At 36.4% G+C, this 20,658-nt stretch overlaps 1 protein-coding gene across 2 annotated transcripts in view; it reads left to right on the forward strand.

Annotated features, from left to right (window-relative positions):
• PRKD1 (protein kinase D1) overlaps positions 1–20,658 on the forward strand; it is a 120,377-nt gene that overhangs the window by 86,025 nt on the left and 13,694 nt on the right. For both annotated transcript variants that reach the window (XM_085061974.1, XM_085061975.1), the window contains 11 exons: positions 5,012–5,222; positions 6,826–6,903; positions 9,782–9,986; positions 12,424–12,547; positions 13,372–13,449; positions 14,017–14,296; positions 16,597–16,649; positions 17,713–17,785; positions 18,728–18,834; positions 19,260–19,421; positions 20,351–20,449. In XM_085061974.1, coding sequence (XP_084918100.1) covers positions 5,012–5,222; positions 6,826–6,903; positions 9,782–9,986; positions 12,424–12,547; positions 13,372–13,449; positions 14,017–14,296; positions 16,597–16,649; positions 17,713–17,785; positions 18,728–18,834; positions 19,260–19,421; positions 20,351–20,449 — 1,470 coding nt within the window. The remainder of the gene's footprint in view (positions 1–5,011; positions 5,223–6,825; positions 6,904–9,781; positions 9,987–12,423; positions 12,548–13,371; positions 13,450–14,016; positions 14,297–16,596; positions 16,650–17,712; positions 17,786–18,727; positions 18,835–19,259; positions 19,422–20,350; positions 20,450–20,658) is intronic.

Here is a 20,658-nt window from a genome sequence, read left to right on the forward strand (position 1 = left end):
TTTTGTTATTTCTGATTGAATATCTCAGTGTAAAGCACAGGAATAATGTTGAAACTCTTCTTAGATATAACTGCAAAAAGTTATACTTCTTTGTGTAAGTTTTGAAAAAAATATATGTTTAGGAGATTATAGGTTGTGTAGCCTGTTCTCTTCTGAGTGAAGGTTACTGACTTGAGTGTGTTTCCGCAAGCAGGATTGCCAAAATGGGAGTAATTGCTTTCTGACTCTTATAGACCATGAAGCTTTTTGGTTAAGTTTTGTCAGAAACCCTGGGACTTTTTTGGTGGGACTGTCAAAACCTTTTAAAAGAAATAAGGCAAACAGCAGTATCTTTTATGTTTTAGGCTAACCCATGCAGCTGGATTACAGAGCTGGTCCTTGTCTTTGTTCCCAAGAGGCCTTCTCTGTGTCCAAGCAGTCAGCTTTTATTGCTTCTCATTAGTCCCTCCAGCATCGCCCTACAGTTTCTTTGATTTCTGTGCCTGGGAGGAATAGATGTGAATGCTACAAGACAGTCAAACTTGTCCAGGTAATAAAAGCAAAGAATCCATTGGTGGCGAATCAGTATTTATTTCAGTTTCTTAATTGCATTTTGCAGTGTATTTGGACAAGGTGGAAAAGACAGGAAAGATCTGCTGACCTGTTTTTACCTTTGGGAGACTGTCTTCTTCCTGCAATGACTGTGCAATGATTTTATGCTTCAGGCTAATGTACACAAATTGTTGTGTCTTCTAATAGCTTTCAACAAAGCTCACCAGAAGTCACACCAGGGGCTTCAGTATATTCCAAAAATTCAAAGAAATTGAATAAGAAAGAGAAGCAAGGCATCAGCTAAATAAAAATCACAATGAATGCCCTGTGTTGAGGAAAAGATTGGTACATCTTCCTTCTTGGAATTAAAAAAACAAAACTTTTTTTCAAAATAAAAGTCAGCAAACTGGATTCTATTAGATATTCTCGTAGGTAAAGCATAATTGAGGTTTCTGGATGTGATCAGTGTCACTGGCTTGGTTGAACAGTTAAGTATCTGCACATGTTTCTTGGTGTTTGTTGTCACTTGGAAAATCATACTCTTGAGCTGTTAAAGTATAGATTACCTTGCCGGGATGATTGTTCTGAAGGACTGTTTAGTATTTGGAGCTGTGCAGGCTGTTAGTTTCCATGGTGTAATCTGGCTAAACAATCATTTCCTGGGAAGTTTCCAGACTTGCTGAGTCAGTAGTCTGGCTGACTACCAGGAAAAACTAATTTATCTTTCTAACAAACCAGGCACGCCAGCCAAAGGAGAAGGTGCTTTGTGGAAGAGATTCTTGCTTTTCCTGTGAAAATAGGATAGTTCCTGGTTTCCTTTGCTTTCAGAGGCTTAAAATTGTGGCATCAATGGGATGCTGGGAATACTGGAAATTAGAGTTGAGGGAACTTGACAGGAGTTTTGGACAATACTGGGAAGAGAAGCTTGTCTGACAAGGGGGAGGAGGTACTCTTTCTTATCAGTCAGTCATCAGAGGGATGTGGAAGATGCTCCAGCTCCTTCTGCCATGAATTATCTGTCACCAGCTTCCCTTCCCCTGCTACCTTTGAGCAGGACTCAGGGGGCACATTGCCTCTGGCTGGCAGAGGGAGGGAGTGGAGTCAGGCATATCAGGCCTGGGCATGAAGGAGTGAGACTAGATCCATGAATTCTGATGTCTTTTCTAGCATGGGAGAAGGTGAAACTCAGCTTTACCTCTTGACCTGAAGGCACTGTAAGGTGAGAATTGCTGGTGAATTATATGGTGTGCTGCACTGCTGGCACGTAGCAGCCCAGCACTTGTAGAATGGCAAAGAAAAGCTGAAATACTTTTCTCTGTAGACTGGACTTGAAGACTAACATCTTACAATAGGTTTTCCAGTGTTTTATCTTTTGTTTAGTGCCCATTACTGCTTGAGCTGTATACAGAGAGCACTTATGAATTACTAACACAAACTCAGTTAATTGTCTGTTCTGGAACACAACTTGGCAGGCATGTGAAATGAGACTTGAAGTCAATATTTCAGGAATTAAAACTGTGCATTGACCAATATAAATTCTGAGGAAAAAACCCTCCCAAACAACAGGACAAAAGCTTTATTAGTTATTAGCTTTATTAATTAGTTTATTAGCTTTATTAGCTTTATTAATTAGTTTATTAGTTTATTAATTAGTTTATTAATTAGTTTATTAGTTTATTAGCTTTATTAATTAGTTTATTAGCTTTATTTATAAGCTAACTCTATTTGACCACTGTATTTGATGGTATGATGAGTAACTGTATCAGAGTTAGAAAGAATAGACTCAATGTAGAGCATTTAGAATTTACTTTTTCTTCAACCTGACATTTTGTCAGAAACATATACTAGCACATTAAAAAATTTGCCATCAAACTGAGCACAAAATATAGCAAATAATTTGTCCCATGCTTGTAGTACTGTACCACACCTGAGATTTGATCAGACATCTAGGTCAGAATCAAAGCTGTAGGGAGGACTGTCTCTCTCTGTTAATCGTAACTGCCCAAGATAAGTCTCAGTACATTTCAGCAACACTACTGAAGTTTCTGAGACCTGCAAGGCATTTGGTGAGAAAAACTGGGCCAAACCAGCTTTCTAAAATCTTTTAAGCATGAAGTCACCTAGATATGAGTAATTTGGACATTGCTTTTAGCACGATTTGGTTGCCAAAATAATTTTTGATTAGGCAGTAATTTGGAAAATGAAGCCAAAGAGATGTTTATTTTAGATGATGTTAGTCAGGATTCTAAGAGAGATGACAGCATTAAGAGATGTTTGCATAACTTGTACTGCAGACAAGAGTTAGATTGTCAAGAAATAGCTCTAGTGGCAAGAATGGTAAACTGAAATATTACTTTGTTACAGTGACATAATGAAAGTAAGCAATAGAACTCTTCCCCTACATATTCTCACTCCTTTTCAGTTAAACTTTAATAGACTAGTGTCACTACATGGGAAAAGTCTACCAAATGTCCAGATTCAAAAAAGAGAGGGCAGTGCTGTGACTAATGCGTTGCAAGTAGTGATTAGAATCAAGGCAAACTCTTTAGGAATTATTTTAATAATAAAGAAAATATTTACATAAAAATATAGCATGCCACAAGTAAAACTCTTCTTGTGGGCACTGAAGACCAAACTCAGGGTTAGGTATCTGATCATAGGGTAGGGTTGAGGCTGTAACTTGTAAGGCACTGAACTAGGACTATAAAGTAACATCAGTCTGGACCAAAATTGTTCCTATTTTACACAAGCATAAAACTGAGAGGATCTCTATTTCTCACTGCTCCTTGTGAGCTTTGCCCTGTCCACAAACACCAAGGGCCGTAATTTCCAGGTGGCTTGCACTAGCTGAGCAATGGAGTTTGTGCAGAATATATGGCTTATTCTTCTGTCCTGATGGTCTTCTGCCTTCTCTTTTACAGGCCTGTTCATGTTGACTTCATAAGACTTACTGCAATCTGCCTTAGAAATATTAGGCAAATTTTATTGCTAGCTAACAAATATTAAATAAATTTAGTCTTAAATGCAGAGCATGAAGATATAAACTTCAAGAAGTAAACCCATAATATCAGAGTATGTTCTCAGACTTCTTCCACTATTATTTGTGATAAAGAGAAGACAGATGCTGTCTTCTTTCAATCTAGCTTCCTTTTTGGTGACCCTATGTACCTGGCTCATACAATGTATTTTGCATGTTTTTCCTTTATTTAAAAGGACTACATTAGTACAGTGGATCTTTATGATTCTTGAAAAAGACACCTAATTCTACAGCATAACCAAAAGAATTTATCTTCATGGCAAGAAATCTATCTGAACTTCGTGTGGAAGAAATTTTTTTTTCCCCATTGCAAATACAATAAGAAGGCAAAGCCTGGAAAGAACTCCTTAGGTTCTTCTGCCATTAAAATGACTTTTCAATTCCTCTTTATTCCAAAAGTCTCAGACAGAAGCACACAAAAATGTATTTTTCTGTATTTTGGTGACTGGGAAATAGTAATCAATCAACCTTCTCAGATGTAGGATTTCCTATAACATGATGTGTTTGAATCTAAGCAGTTTTTCAAGTTAATGTCTATCTGAAGCTTCAGCTATTGCAGTTTTTTAATAGTGCAGGCTCACTGTGAATGATTTGTTTTCTAGCCTTCAGTTATCACATTATTTGCAGATGATGCTGAGAAGGTGCTGAATTTTAAATAACCAAGCTGTATTTTTTCCACTTTTTTTTCTCCTTTCAATGTTAATTGTGGGTGTAGTTTGGTTGTTTCTCAAGGGCAGGTATTTGGAGAAAGCAGTTTTCTGGGCGAGTTGTTTTCTGGGGTAATTATCACATGTACATCTAAATAAATTTGGTAGGGAAAAAGGGTAACTCTTATCTTCCAGGAATTCTTAGGATTTCATTCGTTAAACTAAAAATACACACACACACACACACACATACTCTCTCTCTCTCTCTCTCTCTCTTAAATACCTGTTGTGATCTATTGTGCATAATCTAAATGTGGTAAGGTTAATGATAGCAAAAATTATAAATAAAGGTGATAGAAAATAGTGATCCTTTTCCTGTCATTAACCTGCATGCACATAGAATAAGGTAATAATTTTCTTAATGTTTTTACAAAAAATACAGCCTTTCAAAGCCACGTTTGATGTAAAAGAGAAAATTAGAGAGGTAAAAATAGTGTGTTTTTATCAGAATGTAAAAATGCTTTACTGAGAAATTTTGATGTGCATTTAAATTTTTATTTATATTTTTTTAAATAAAAACTTGTTTCAGTAACAATGTGGAATGTATGGTAGTAGTATTGGCAAAGGTGTTGTTCAGTACCATTCAAATTTTTCAAAAGCAGTCTGAAAGGGGCCTGATGTATGTTCTATTATTGTTTAAGGGCACTTACATGACAGTGTTCTTGAAGTGAGGGAATAGATGAGTATGATATTCTTTTAAAAACGAATACAAAACTTCATTTTATGTATTTTACAGCAAAAGACTCCATCAGAATCATACACTGGGCGAGAGAAGAGGTCGAATTCACAGTCCTACATTGGACGACCTATTCAACTAGACAAGATTTTACTGTCCAAAGTTAAAGTGCCTCACACTTTTGTCATCCACTCCTACACACGTCCCACTGTTTGCCAGTACTGCAAGAAGCTTCTCAAAGGGCTTTTTAGACAGGGTTTGCAGTGCAAAGGTAAGTAAATGTCCTTTAGGAACATAAAAGCTACACATAATAAAGGTAATAAATTAGTGTTTGAGTAGTTACTATGTAGCCTTATTCATGATTTCCTCACTGAACTGTCTAGGTGTAGGCACATGTACAATTACATTGGATTAAGCTGCAGTCCAAATGACAGTAATTGGTGTTCTGTAGGAGCTGGCTGCACGGTTGTTCATACCTGCCCTTTGATGTATGTGCAGTAGCTCACATTTTTCATTCAGGTGTAAATGATCTTGTATTTGGCATAGGTGAACCCGTGCTTACAGCAGAATAGTTAACATAATGAGCTATATTCTTATCTTCTTTGTTTTCAATCTACCAAGTCTTTTGTATGAATTGAAGCATGTGCCTGAGCCTCAGCAGTTCAGGGTTTTGGGGAAGTTGTAATGGAAGTAAAATAAGATGGGCTTATATGAGAATTTAAGCCCACATTTTTTCAGTGTGACTAATGTGCTCTCATGTCTCATGGCATTGTATACCTTAGTAGGTGCTGAAGTGAGTCAGGCACCTTGGATCAGAGCCTAGATTGCTGGCTCACCTTAGCCAACCTCAGCCTGTAAATACAAAGCATTGTGCATGCTGTGGGGTTGGAATGTTGGCTAATGGATGCTTCAAAATCACCTTCCTTCTCTTACAGTCAATAATAACTATCATAAAATTAATCAATATGCTTTTTGTTGCTTCTTTGAACCCTTTAAGTTAAAGTGTGATTCTGATACAATTTAACTAAAGCTAAATACCTATGAAGGCATCACCTGTTGCAGTTCATTTTGAGTCCTGGCAACCTAAGCAAATATTAACCCGACTTAAAAAAAAAAAAAGATCTGTAGTTTTGCACTGCTGTACCTCTAATTGGTTTTTGGATCAGTTTTAAATAATTACAAGGCTATAGACGACCGTTGTCTATTTTTTCCTTCCTGGCTTTTTGCTTTTTCTGGTGTGTTAGTAAGTTACAGCTCTTAGTTTAAGTAAAATGTGTTCATAAGCCAAAACAAAACAGTTCACATGACATCTTATGAAGTGCTACTTACACATATGAAAGAAGTAAAAAAAAAATTGAAAAATAGGGAAAGGACTGAAGGAAGGACAGTTGCAAGTTGTCTAGAAGTTTCCTGGGATGTAAAGAGCAAATATTTTCTCACTTAAAATTGTTGGCTACAGTTCTCCTGCTTCAATTTTCAATCACCAGTGTTGGATATATAGTCAGTCTCTTAAGCTGTAGCTGACACACTGCAGCCCAGTCTGCCTCATTCACTGGAAAAGCAGCCCTGGCTTTGCAGCAGAGCACTTGTGTCTCCTCATCACTCCCCTAGATGAGTTGAGTACCACTTTGGCTGCAGTAGTGCCACTCCACCAGCTACTCTTGGAAGTGCATTTTTTCCCCTCATAAACATGCTTCTAGCATCTTCATCCTGTCCCTTCCACTGACAGGCAGTGTGCAGCCAGGCTAGCACCCTCTCTGGACTTATGACTTGTGTTAATGAAATGGAAGGGCTTGACATCTGTAGGCTGGATAGAAGGAAAAAATATCACAGAAAAAGAAATAATTTGGCTGTATTCCTTTTTTACTGAACAGACTGTAGATTCAACTGTCACAAACGTTGTGCTCCTAAAGTGCCAAATAATTGCCTGGGGGAAGTTGCCATTAATGGAGGTAAGTTGCATTAGCAATTGTTCCTGTCATTGTTTAAACCATCAGTTAAATAAAAGAGAAATGTAAAACTGTGACGTATACAAACACACATTTTTCCATTGCTTGGGAGTGGCCTTTCCTCTGCAATGTTTCTGTTGTATGTGGAAGATGAAGTGTGGGAGGAATGCTGCAAGTGGCTCATATGCCATCAGTTTGGAGTGTTTCTTCCAAATAGGTAGCACTGGCAGACAGGCCGAGCTCTGCCACAGAGGTGATGTCAGCAGCAGAACGGCTCTGTGATAAAACCTGGTAAATGCAGAATGCCAGAGGAAAGCTGAAAAACACATGTGGGAAGTTGGAACTCACCTGTCAGATAGAAGCTCAAAATCATCTTTTAATGTGAGGGGAGAAAAAAGTAGTTAAGGAAAAGCATATCTAGAAGAACTAGGAATGCCCTTTAGGAAAAAACTCCACCACTTACTGATGGCATAAAACTAATCATATCAGTTGCCAGAAATCAAGGCTTGACTATCTGCTGATTTGCCCATGCATGTACTGCTGGTTTTAAGTATAAGGGTATATGGATAGGCTTGACAGACGGTACTGGAGGAAAAAGGAGTGGTTGTAGATGAGTTGTTGATTGCCTTGAAAATGTCACTTCCCTATGTGGTAAGGGAATGAGAAGTGTGGTGAAGTGCTCTGTTTCTAATGTGTATTAGCATGTTAAGTTGTCAGCCTAAACTGATTCTGAGGTTAATAAAGTATTACCTTATGATGCATTCTTTTTCATTTAATTCAGTGGTCTACTTTATTGAAGACATATCAAGAATTTCCAAAATTAGGAATGCTAACTAATGTTTTTCATAATATTTCTCATAGTAGTGTTATTGTATCACTATGAAGTTTTTATGCTTAATAGGAAAATTACTACAGATACTGAGTAACCCACTTGAAATGTGATAAGGTGCATGATTTTCTGGAAAGTAGATGTCTTCCTACTGAATGTCCTTTCTGATGCACCTGTCACTGGACTCCTGAAGTCACCATTATTTTTTGTTTTTTTAAATCTTTCACCATTCATACCTCATTTAACCATTAACTGTCCCACAACAACTATTTCTTCAGCAGTGCAAGTAATGTTGCCTATGGAAATTTGGGGTTTGGTTTTCAAAAGCTAAAATATAGGTAATGATATGTTAATTTCATTGACAGCAGTGTAATGTTTTCCCTGAGATTTGTAGTGAGAGAAAGTAACTAAACCTGCTTATAAACAATAAACTTTTTCCTGCATAGATGCAGTTTAGAGAGGAGTGATTGATCTAAAGTGCTGTGAGAAGACAAGAAGGAAGGTAAACTTTGTTTCTGCACAGCTGAACTTAATGAACAAAATTTAGATTTTTTTTTTCTGAATTACACCTCCAAATTCCCTCTTTCCATCTGAGGCAGCTGTGTTTCATCTTCCAACACATCCCCTCTGCCTTCTCCCCACCTTTGCTTCACAAGCAACACACAACATTTGTTTGGACTTCCCTCGTTACATGTGAATCTGATGCTGGGCTAATGGGAAGTGATAGTTTGTCTCAGGAAAGCTTGTGCAAAGTCACTTGGGATGAGAACACATATTCTGGGCTTACTCCAAGTATGATCCTTGAAGATCAAAACCTTAAAATATATCCAATTTGGCTTTTTACACCAAATAATCATAATGCAGTATACATAGTATCCTCATAGAACTCTGAACTGTGTGCACTAAATGATTGCTAGAAGGTCCTTGGGATTATCAAAGACAATTTCACGCTGTATCCCATTTGTATTTTCACAATAATGTGGCTCACATTATTTTCAAACTTAATAAACAAAATACAGTATCTGTCATTTTGTCCATCTGCTGTGTGATACATTTTCCCTAAAATAGTAAGTGAAAGAAGAGCTGAAGCAATGAAATTCTAAGTATGGTGTCATTAGTAAATGCATTATATGCTCAATGTAAGGAGTTATTTTTAACTGATTGTAGGCTTATTAAAAATAGAGGTTTTATCAATGTTTTAGGAATAGCAAAGAGAAAGCCTTGCACTGTGAAGTATCATTCATGACTGAATGACTGGTTCTGTAGTGTGTGTCTCTTAATCACACATCAGTAATTTATATCCAAATACCTTAAGACTACTGTGCATGAAAACAAACTTTTCAGCTGTGCACTTCTCATTTCAGTGAAATGCCATCAATTCCAAACATTTTGCTGTCAGACAACTCAATGTTCTTTTTTTGGTGGTTTGTTGCCTACATAGACTGTCAAGAACCTTATTCCACACAGTTAGGCAGAAGTTGCTAGGAGAAACTATTTGATGTATTCCATGTGATTTTAGCCTTACTTCAAATTTCTGAAATACTGCAACATACCAAAAAAAACAATGCTGTCTTTACCCTCTGACTGCACTAATGATTTTGTATTCCAGATAACTCTACATTCCCAAGCAGCAATGCAACAAAAAGTTGTTTCTTACTCTGATCTTGCTTAGGTGTATCTAATTTGAAAACTGGAAAGTTTAATGTAATTTAAATATTAGCTGGATGATACTATTAATGCTATGCCATAGTCAAATAAGTTAAATCCTAAGCCTTTGGTTTTGGTGGTTACCTAATATTCATTTTCTAATGGCAGGAAACATTATTTCAGTGGTATTATTATGCTGTTTGGTGCAGGCTTCACAGAAAACACTGTTCCTGTGCAAAGGAGCGTGTAGTTCACATTATAGGTAATTGTCTACTTACTTGGTCTAGATGCAGGCAATAGACTTCCAAAGAGAACCTGAGCATTTTGGAAGTCTAAGATGCGCCAGGATGTAGTAGTTGGAGTATTGTATGTTTTCAGATAATAACTTGAGAAATGATATTCCAGACCTTCTTAGTCCTGGGGCTGAGTCTGATGTGGTCATGGAAGAAGGGAGTGATGACAACGACAGTGAAAGAAACAGTGGCTTTATAGATGACATGGAAGAATCTATGGCTCATGATTCAGAGATGTCAATGACAGGATGCCATAGTGACAATGGAGAAATGCAGGATGCTGATCTGGATCACGATGAGTCTAACAGGATGATCAGGTGAGCTGGGGAGTGAATGCACCTTCCATCTTCCTTTTTATGATTTGCCTAGGGCTCAAAGGGGAATCTACTATTTCTAGGGCTCAAGGGGGAATCACATGGGCGCTATTCTCACTCATTTAGAATAGAGAATGCTGGTGAAATGTGGTTTTGAAATTTCAGTGAGAATACTTCACTGATTACATGCATTAGTAATTTAAGGGAAGCATGAAAATTATTGTCAAGTAGAAGTAGCAATTGAAAGCTTATGTACAAGTGGTTCCTACAGGTCTGTTCTCTTAGGAAAAATGATGTGAAACTATTTGTGCATAAGCAATAGTAAACTATTTATTTATTAATTTCCTTGTTGCTTACTTATTTTCCAAGGCATTTCTTCCCTGGCTTAACAGTGCAATGCCTGGTCACTTACATAAATAAATAAAATGTGTAAGTGGCTGTAGTATAATCAGATCTAGATTAATTGTTTGTACTTTTAGTTGCCTTTAGAAAAAAAGAAAGTTTGGCAAACTTAAAGTAGTAATTTAAAACAAGTTACAAAATAGATAAGTACTTTGAAATGACTGCCCAGGCAATGTAGCTCAGAAGTGTATTGAGAGAAGAAACACTTATTGGAACTATCTGAATAATACAGAAAAAGTAGAGATTATTCATTGTCTGGGAACCTAAAATGAATTAAGGTAATTTCAGCTATAATTTCCTTGATGCAAGGAATCTATACCTTTAAGAATTACAGAACATTTTTCTTTCACAGGTCTGCTTGACCTGCAATTTCCTCTTTTATTTGCTTGTTGGGAGACTTTCAGTAATATGTTCTCCTTATTTGTGTGTTGCTATCATACACCTGTTGAACTAATAGAAAGTTTAAAATTTAAAAAATATGCAGTTTTACTTAATGCAGTGGTGAACTACTGTCATATTTATCTGCATAGATATAATGATGTATAGATACCTTGTATCATTGGAATATGAGCCTGTTCTTAGATCATGAAATCATTGTCACAGAACATTTTAAATTTGTAAGTTGTATTAAGCGGACAGCATTGCAAGTTTTCAAAATAAAAATACCCAATTGTACTAACAAAAGCATTTATAACTAAGGTACATGTTTTACTTATTTAAGGGACATTCCTGCATTTCCAGTAATACCTTCTCTCAGTTATTTCTAACGGTAGTTTCTGTATCCATGGATATTTTTTAAGTGATCTGTAAAAGGCAAATAAAAAGTAAACCTTTTGTAAGTACAGACAGGAATAGCTAAATAGGAACTGCAGATTGTTTAATCATTTTTAGGCAGAAAAGAGATGTTAACTATATGTTACATAATTAATTAAACTTTCAGACAGCCCTTTTTGCATTTTAATGGGAAACTACCAATTCATAAAACTTATTTCCAGAATGCATTACAGTGAAGCAGGGCCATCTGCAGACATCTACAGTCACAACAACTTCAGGAACTTAACATATTATTCTTTTCTTAAATAGTATTAGCCCTTTTTTGTTGGAGTTGTTGCACCAATAGCTTTGCTAACAGGGCCGAATTCACGAGCTGTGTTGTGCTGTTTTCACATAAAATGCAGCATCACTGTTTGAAGTTCCGCCAGAAATAACTAAGCATTCATGTTCAGAATTGAAGCAGATTGACTTCATATTCCATTACAAAGAATGTGCTTTAGGGATTGTTAACTCTAACAGCAAGGAAGATGGGCTAGGTTGCTTCTGGTTACTACCAGGTTTTATCTGATTGTGCTGTCAGGCATGCTGTCATGTTCCCACACTTTCCCAACTTACTATGTGTCAGCTGAGTGGTAGAAAGTTGTTGTGTGCACACCCCACAAGGCAATAGTGTTTCGCCTTAAGTCTTTGAAGATAAAGTAGCTTAAACCTCCTTTCCAGAGAGGTTGCAGCGGATTCTCTGCTGTGCCTGGCCAGGGTGTGTGCAGCTGGGCAGCCAACATGTTTTGTAATCTGTTAAGTGTCATCACTCCATTGTGTGTTTGAACCCAAGCAAGATCACAGGACAGTAATCTGATGGACAGTGTTTACTTAGGTCATGAGAGATTCAAGATCAAGTACTTGTCTGAATCATGCATTGCACAAACTTGAGCAATGGCTCCCACAGCCTTGCTGAGGCCCTAGTCATTTGCCCATTTTCTTAGCTCATCTTTAGAAATATTTTTGAAAGAGTGTGTGTAAGGCTTCAGATGGTCTCTGATATTCTCATGGAAAAAAGATATTACGGTCTTTTTTCTTTGTAATCTCAAGATAATTGGAATGACAAAACAACACAGTGTGCAAACAAGGTCTGCTAGCAATGATAAAAATGAATGTGGATATTTTGTTGTGTGTGTATATACATATATTCTGATTTTAAAGATTTTTTTTTCTTTTTGTCCAAAGTTATCTTCTTTTTAAAAGCCTTTAATGATTTATTCTTAAGCCCTTCAACCAGCAACAATATTCCATTAATGAGAGTGGTACAATCTGTGAAGCACACGAAAAGGAGAAGTAGCACAGTAATGAAGGAGGGTTGGATGGTTCACTATACAAGCAAGGACACACTGGTAAGTATTGTAATGGAAGACCTGTCTTCCAGTATTTACTATATTATAGTTTAGAATCAAATTCTAACAATGCTCTGATAATTTACAGTCACTCATGTAAGGCATTTTTTGGGATTTTTGCAGTTCCTAAAGTCCCAGTTCTTATCATAACTACGACTGGCACTGCTTGTAAGAACAGGAGACAGTTAAAACACACAAAACCCATCTGATTATATCTATTACTTTATCATAGGCAGCCAAATGTAAAGTCATTCTGAAGGAAGTGAAACATAATGTTAAAGGGTTCTGTAGCATAGCTTTACCTTCCAGCTGCACTGTCCCTGATACTGCCAGTTGAATTGCAACATTTGTAAAGTAGATTTAGTGTAGAAAAAGGTCATTTTCATCCCAGCCTTCATACTGGAATGAAAGTACTGGAATACAGATCACATACTGAATAAAGCCTTCAGTATGTGTTCTTCAAAAGTGAGCTGGGGTGTTCTAAGGGATAAAAAAGGAAATTTAAATTGCTTTAAGAACATATATATCAAGAAGTTGTGCTGAATGTAATGCAGACATCAAAGTGACATTTTAAAATTTTTAAAGTTTTACAATTTTAACAGAGCTATTACTGAATCAGCAGAGCGTAATAAGAGCTCTATAAAGCCTAATTTCAATTATTAAGTCTTCATTAAAATCTTGTAATAGTGAATAGATCTTTATTGTTCACAGCACATCTCTTCGAACTAAAGAAACATTTTGGGAGCGGTACATTTGAGAAATGAGCATTTAATTAATTTACTTGGAAAGTGCTAGAACTATTTTTCACTTGTTTTTCATTGCAGAGAAAGCGACACTACTGGAGGCTGGACAGCAAATGCATTACTCTTTTTCAAAATGATACTGGAAGCAAATATTACAAAGTAAGGAATATTTTTCAATCTGCTTTTATACCAACAGAATATAAAGATTAAATTACTAGATTGATGCTTACTAAAAGTACAATAATAGTATAATTTCTATCTAGGTTTTGGTTTTTAATTTTTTCATTGTTTAAGCTGCGTATGTGTGCTCTGCTTTTCACAAACAAGTTTCTGATCAGAAAGGTGTCAGTTAACAAGGATCTGTAAAATGTGTGTTGTGGAAATGAAAAATTTTTATATGAGAAGTCATCAGGGTTTTATTTTCTCATGGAGTTCTCTTGATACATGGATGTCCTGCTTTTTTTCTGAAGGAACCTTGCTACTCTCCTTGATAAGTTTAGTTATATAATTCAAGTTCTATTTAGTCTTGGACAGAAACCTTTAGTATTTTACCATCAACAGTCCTCTGTGTCATGGAGTTTCAGGTTACAAGAGCCTTTTTGTTTGTACAAAAGCATGTGGTAAAAAGCAACAGCTGATATCATAAACTAGTTAAATGAAGTTCATGCTTAAGCTTTACATGCTAATAATCTTCATACAGAAAGTAAAATATTTTTTTCATTTTAGGAAATCCCATTGTCTGAAATTTTGTCTCTGGAACCTGCAAAAACTTTCACTTTGCTTCCTCAAGGAGCCAATCCTCATTGTTTTGAAATAAGCACAGCAAATATAGTCTATTATGTTGGAGAAAACATAGACACCCTCTCAAGCGTTCCACTGAATAACAGTGTTATCAGTAGTGGTATTGGCATCGATGTGGCACGGATGTGGGAGATGGCAATACAGCACGCCCTGATGCCTGTCATCCCTAAAGGGGCATCCACTGGGTCAGGACCCAGCCTGCACAGTAAGTCTTTTCATTTCCTCCATTTCACAGAAGTAGAATCACATCACAGATGACATTGCTCAGTCTTCTGCGCACATCGAAAGGATGTATTGCACAGCTGGTAAAGGCTATTCTGTCATGGCTTATCACTTGTCTTCCATGTTATTTTAAACACCACAGTTTCTCATCCATGTGTTTTCAGTTTATAGCAGGACATCTGTATTAACATACAAGATGCAGATTTTTTAGTGATTAAATAGTTATGAAATTAGTAAGGCTTCTAATTCAAATTTGTGTTGCTGGTGTGAGAAATGGCCTCCTTGTGCAGAAGGGATGGTTTTCTGAGCTCGGCTTTGGAACTGATAGGTTTTTTTTTCCCCATCCCGACTGTAATTTATGTTTCTAGCTGTCTGCAGAAGCAGCTTTTCACTCTTTGGGTCACTGCAGTATAGATGATATGCTCCCTTTCATCATATTTGGATGTACAGCTGCCTCAAACATTGTCCGATGCTGAGATGAAAAGAGCTCACGTGTGAGGAACAGCTATTCTGAGCACAACAAGGCATGTGTGTTATCCAGGGCCAAAAGGACTGAATATATCTTTGCTTCCAATTTACATACCTTTGTGTAATTCTCTAGCAAAGGTGACAGTTTATGTAAACCAAATATGAGAGCTGTTTAAATCTAGCCTGGGTACTGACAATAAAGTAGCACAGAGCAAACAATTCCCCGTTACTAGGCGTGTGCTGCTATTCAGCCTAGTCAGTGTAAAGAGAGTTTGGATATGTCTACACAATTTGGATTAGACCTTTTCTTGCAATGTACACCCACTTTAGCACTTGACATCTGGATGCTATTAATGCAGCACAAAATGCTAATGAGGCCACAAGCCCTTCAGGAACCAAGTAATACAACAGGCTGTGGCATTGCATCTCCAGGCACAGCAGCTCACATATCAGATTAGATCAGCAGCGTCCTTTGCTTTCTCAACTGGGATCCTGTATAAAATAGTGTCAAATTCTGGACGTCATTTCCATCAGACTAGTTGCCTAGTGCCCCTGGTTTGAGTCCAGTGTAGCTAAACAAATCACCTAAAGTGCTGGTCTGGGCATGACAGCTGTCTTCTTTCCCTCTTGGGAAGTTTGAAAAATTTCTTTACAAGTTAGTAGTTATCTTTGGGTTATATGTGCAAAAATTAAGGTCGTCTGAGACCTTTAAAACAATTTCCTGTGGAGGGTGAGATGATAGCAACCTTCTTTCTTTTGCTCAAAAACTAAGACTTGTCCATGTCTTTGTCCATGCTTCTTTTCATGTAAACACAGCAGTACATATATTTGAAAACAAATTGGCAATGATAAAAAGCCTCTCCATAATGGAAACATTCTATGCCAAAAGCAGTATTCCTAAGGAAAGGGAATAAACCATGTGAGGCAGACGTTACTCGTGTTACTTACAGCAACTAGGATGTGCTGATGGGTAGTAGCAAGTGTGTAATACAGGCCTTATAGTAGGGGACACTGGTTTCAAAATTGTTACTTAAACAAATGGAAAGTCAGCATGAATGCGATTCTATGCAGAAGTAGGAAACAGAAGTGGCAATGTTCCAAAGTGCATTCTTTCCTTCCCAAAGTATTGTCTTTGTGTAATGCAGTTAGCAGTAGGCATAGACTGAACTTTTACTGAGCCCCTCAGTAAATTTTCAGTTCAAAATGCTTATGACATCCTAAGCTCTGAATTGATAGAAGTTGGATCTGGTGTTTGTTGTATTAAAACATAAGTGCAAGATTTTGTTTCCATTATGTCTATTCTAATTTTTAAATTTTAATTATGTCTGTTAAGCCAGTTGAAATGTATATTCCCTGTAACAGTATGGAGTCTAATATGAATGTGTATTTGCCTTCATCTGAATAGCATCAAATATGTTGTAGGTGACTAAATAAATCAAAATTACTATGAAATACTCTAAATAAAACCAGTTTAGTTGCATTTGTTACTTGCATGAGGTACAAAGCCTCACCTCAAAACAGAATGGAAAAAAGCAGTAAGAAGCTTATAAATGGGAATTATGAGACCTCACTATTAAAAATTAATAATGAATAGTATAATTCAGTTTTTTCCATACACTGCAAAAGTGTTGTTCAATTCATATGTTTGTGGGCTGGTATAATTTTGTATTAGCTGTTAGACAAACAACCTGACCTAATTGGTCCAATTTCTAGAGCTGTCAGTAGATACTGATGTAATGTGACTGTCATTTCCTATTACTACATGTTTGAACTAAAAGCACAGCAATCTAAAGTATATTTTGCTTTCTTCCCCAGGGGATATATCCATCAGTATTTCTGTGTCAAACTGCCAAGTCCAAGAAAATGTGGTGAGTGTTCTCTGGATGCTGGTGCTAGACATGCTATGATTAGGCTTGCAAAGTCATTGATCTGTTTTAAGAGGAGTGTTAGAGGAGTTCCCATCAGCCTTTTTTCACTTACTCCCTAGAAATTAACAAACAATTAACTTTTTTAACTTTTGACAAAAACCATCTTCATGACACCTTTTCTTGAGATGCAAGAATTATATATGGGTGATTTCACAGACATTAGCTGTGGATCTGTGTAGGGTGTTAATTACCAAATGGAAAAGCGAGGTGTAGAAATTACTAATTCATGGAATTTGTCAGCTGAACTTTGTAAGACTGACCACAAGCCTTGATAAATGTACCACTTCCTGTCATCTCTGAGAGATCAGATATTCTCTGTTGTGTGAAGATGAAAGTCTATCCAAAGGAAGAGTTGCATATATCATTGCACACACACAGAGAATTCTGAGTTTCTTTTACGCTAGGACAGTTAGACACAGGTCATGTGGCCAAGTTAAACAGTCACACTGCTTGCTTTCAGTCTCATGGCAGAGGGAGAAAATAGATACTCCCTGCAGCCAGCTAAAGCTTTGGGACAGCTCTGGTAGCTGTCAGAAAAAGATTGCCTGCTAGGGATGTGTCCATTTGTTTCCTAACAAAAAGTAAGACAGCCTTTTATTGTGAATTAGGCATTCTTATTATGAATTAGGCTGGTTAAATATCAGGAAAATAAAACTGAGTTGCAAGATTTGATGTTTGTTTGAATCTCCCAAGTGAATCTGCTAACAGCTTGTGCTTTAGCCTGTGTTACAGCACTGAGAAATCGTGAGACATGAGACTGCCTCTCTGGCACAAATGGAATATTTTGCCCCTCTCAGTGAACCTATTGAAGATTCATCAGCTTTTACAGCAATTACAGTTAATATGGCTTGTGAGAAAACACACCTGAAATTTTTTGGCAGATAATATATTTTAAAATGTACTATACTAAAAATATGCTACTTCCCACTAGAAAAAGCAAATGAAATACAAATTTTCTTTCCATATTCTTAGGGCTTAATATCTGTTATGTTTATATAAACAGGATATTAGCACTGTATACCAAATCTTCCCAGATGAAGTATTGGGATCAGGACAGTTTGGAATTGTTTATGGAGGTAAGGCTTTGGTGTGTTGTACAATTGTGCTTAAGATAAAAATTTTCTTGAATGGGGAAAGTATTTGGACTGTGAAATCTTTTGTTGTAGAAATTAGCTGTCTTTTCATCTAAGCACTATAATTTCAACAAAATATATGTTTATGTTTTGTGTTGATGAAGTAATTTTGTAGATTGAAGTTTTCTGCCCAGTAGTGGGTCTGTGTATATCAATAGCTTCATATTCTCCCTTAATTCTAATAAAGCAAGCCCTGAAGTGCAGAAAGCTGTTCTTTTTTAGATTTGCGATGGGTGAAAAAAAATTATTCTTCCTTCTGTTTTTCTTCACATATTCCAGTGAGGCTTTTTTTAATTGTTTTTTTTCAATAGCTTGTTAGAATTGTTTCTCTTTTTATTTTCTTGTTAATTTTTCCTCTCCCTTTTCTCTTTGTTTCAGCAGTTTTTTGGGGGTGTATTTAGATACAGCTGTTGTTTGAGACAGTGTGAAGTGAGAACTAGCAACAAATTTCTCACTGAGGTATCCCTGATTCTCTGATAAACCTGGGACATGCACTTACTTGCCTAAAGGCAATCACATATTCCATTATTTGCTAGTCTGGAGCTACCAGTGAAGGACTAAGCCTACAACCAGCCACTTGCAGAGAATGCAGCTGCAGCTTATACGTAGATGAGAAAATTAACTTTGCATGTATATTGTTGAAATGTAGAGCTGATTTTCTCATATGTATGTTTGTTACATGTTTAAATGGTTTTGTCAGGCGAGAGTAAGAAAAGTTCTGTTGTTAAAAGGTAGACAGAAGAGAAATGACAGAAAACTTTTAATGTCTTAGCTGCAAACTGGATCTGGGAATTACTTGGTTATGGCCATTTGTACAACCCATGAAAGGGGAATACTTTTCATAATTAACCATATTAATTGATAGCTTTTGTTTTCTTAATGCAGGAAAACATCGCAAAACTGGAAGAGATGTTGCCATTAAAATAATTGATAAACTAAGATTTCCGACTAAACAGGAAAGTCAACTTCGTAATGAAGTTGCCATTCTACAGGTATTTTTCTATTTTTTTACTGTATTACCTCCATTATTTATTACTATAAATACCAGATATTATAATTATTTTAATTTATAATCACTAGTGTTTTTGAAAATTGCTAATATTTTTGCTGCTTATTCTCCATAAGCAGCGAAGAGCAAATGTATTGGCAGTGTCACACTAGGAGTTATGATTTCTGCAGTTTTAAGCACCAGGCACAATAACAAAAATGTATGTTTGTTAAACTAGTTTGAAATTTATACATTTTCCTGTACTGCCCCTAGAAATTTTGTCCCTGTTGCTTACAGGTTAGGCATGCAGTTTAAATTGTGAAATACTGAAACGTTGTCTGGATTAGGTTGAGGTCTGAAGTCTGGATCTGTAATGATAAAAACTACTGATCATATTGAGAAATCTAGTGCTGTATTTATCTTCAATAGAACCTTCATCATCCTGGGGTTGTAAATCTGGAGTGTATGTTTGAGACGCCAGAAAGAGTCTTTGTTGTTATGGAAAAACTCCATGGAGACATGCTGGAGATGATCTTGTCAAGTGAAAAGGGCAGATTGCCAGAGAGAATAACAAAGTTTTTAATTACTCAGGTAAGAAATTAATTATAGACCTAGAAGGAGGTTTGAGGTCAATTATTATCACTGTTTCTTGTTTTCCTTTTGACATAATTAAGTGTTTGGTTTATGAAAGTCTGAGTAAAACAGGAGTGATAAAACAGCTTTCTTTACATCACTGTACATTATCTGATAGATAGTAAACCATTAAGAGGACCTAAAACTAGACACATATAGAGCTGTTGCTGCTGCATGGCGGGGACATCAAACTGCAGTTTCTCCTATGCTGGAAGAATTAAGCACAAAAAAGGAAAGCACTGAAAAAAATCTGTTGAATTACAAAAAGAAATTTGAGCCTCTTGAACTGCCCATCCCAAGCAGTTCATACTATGCACTTCTACACCTATTTTCTGTGCTGAGATTGGATCTTAGTGCTACCTGTGTTCGAGTCTGGCTTCCTTTATGACTTCTGTTAACAATTTGATCTGGGGTTTATTTGAGCTTCCTGTTGATATATTCCTGTAATATTATCATACTGCTTCTTTGGCTACCCAAAATACTTGTTTAAATTTAGATACACAAATCAGTAGTGAGCCATCTCACAGTCAGAGCAGCCCATGTTTCAGCAGTCAGGAAAAATAAAGGAGCAGGAATAACTGTTACTTCATTTGAAGATTTCATGTACAAATAAGTAAACAAATACTTAGAACCCAGTTTTTAAAAAATGTTTATAGTATAAACTCTTGGAGAGGGAAAAATCATATTTGATGCAGTGAAACATCAAGAAAACTTGAGGCACAGCATTTTGGTTTTTGTTGGGTTTTTCTTTTTCATTGTTGACATTCTTGTTACAGGTACATTCTTGTTGGATTGTTTTTCTTCACATCAGTCCTTGCTTCTCTGGTCATTGATACTGTTCAAACAATATAAACCAAACAACCGTTATTTGATTTGTTTATTCACAGATCCTTGTTGCGTTAAGACATCTTCATTTCAAAAATATTGTTCATTGTGACCTCAAACCAGAAAATGTATTGTTGGCATCAGCAGATCCTTTCCCACAGGCAAGTAGAAAATGCCCTTTCTTAAGATGAATTGTTCAAACTAATAAGTGTTAGCAGTGTTTATTTTATGTGTAAGCGATTAGTTACCTGTCTACACAGAATTTTTAGATGAGAAGAAACTGATCACATATTCAAACCACTTTACAAAGAAGTCATGTTTGAAAATCCTGGACTTTTGTCATTTGTCTAAAATACTGACCTAGATTTTC

Source organism: Lichenostomus cassidix, chromosome 5, assembly GCF_008360975.1.
Source record: "Lichenostomus cassidix isolate B80296 chromosome 5, HeHo_3.0, whole genome shotgun sequence".
Classification (NCBI taxonomy): domain Eukaryota; kingdom Metazoa; phylum Chordata; class Aves; order Passeriformes; family Meliphagidae; genus Lichenostomus; species Lichenostomus cassidix.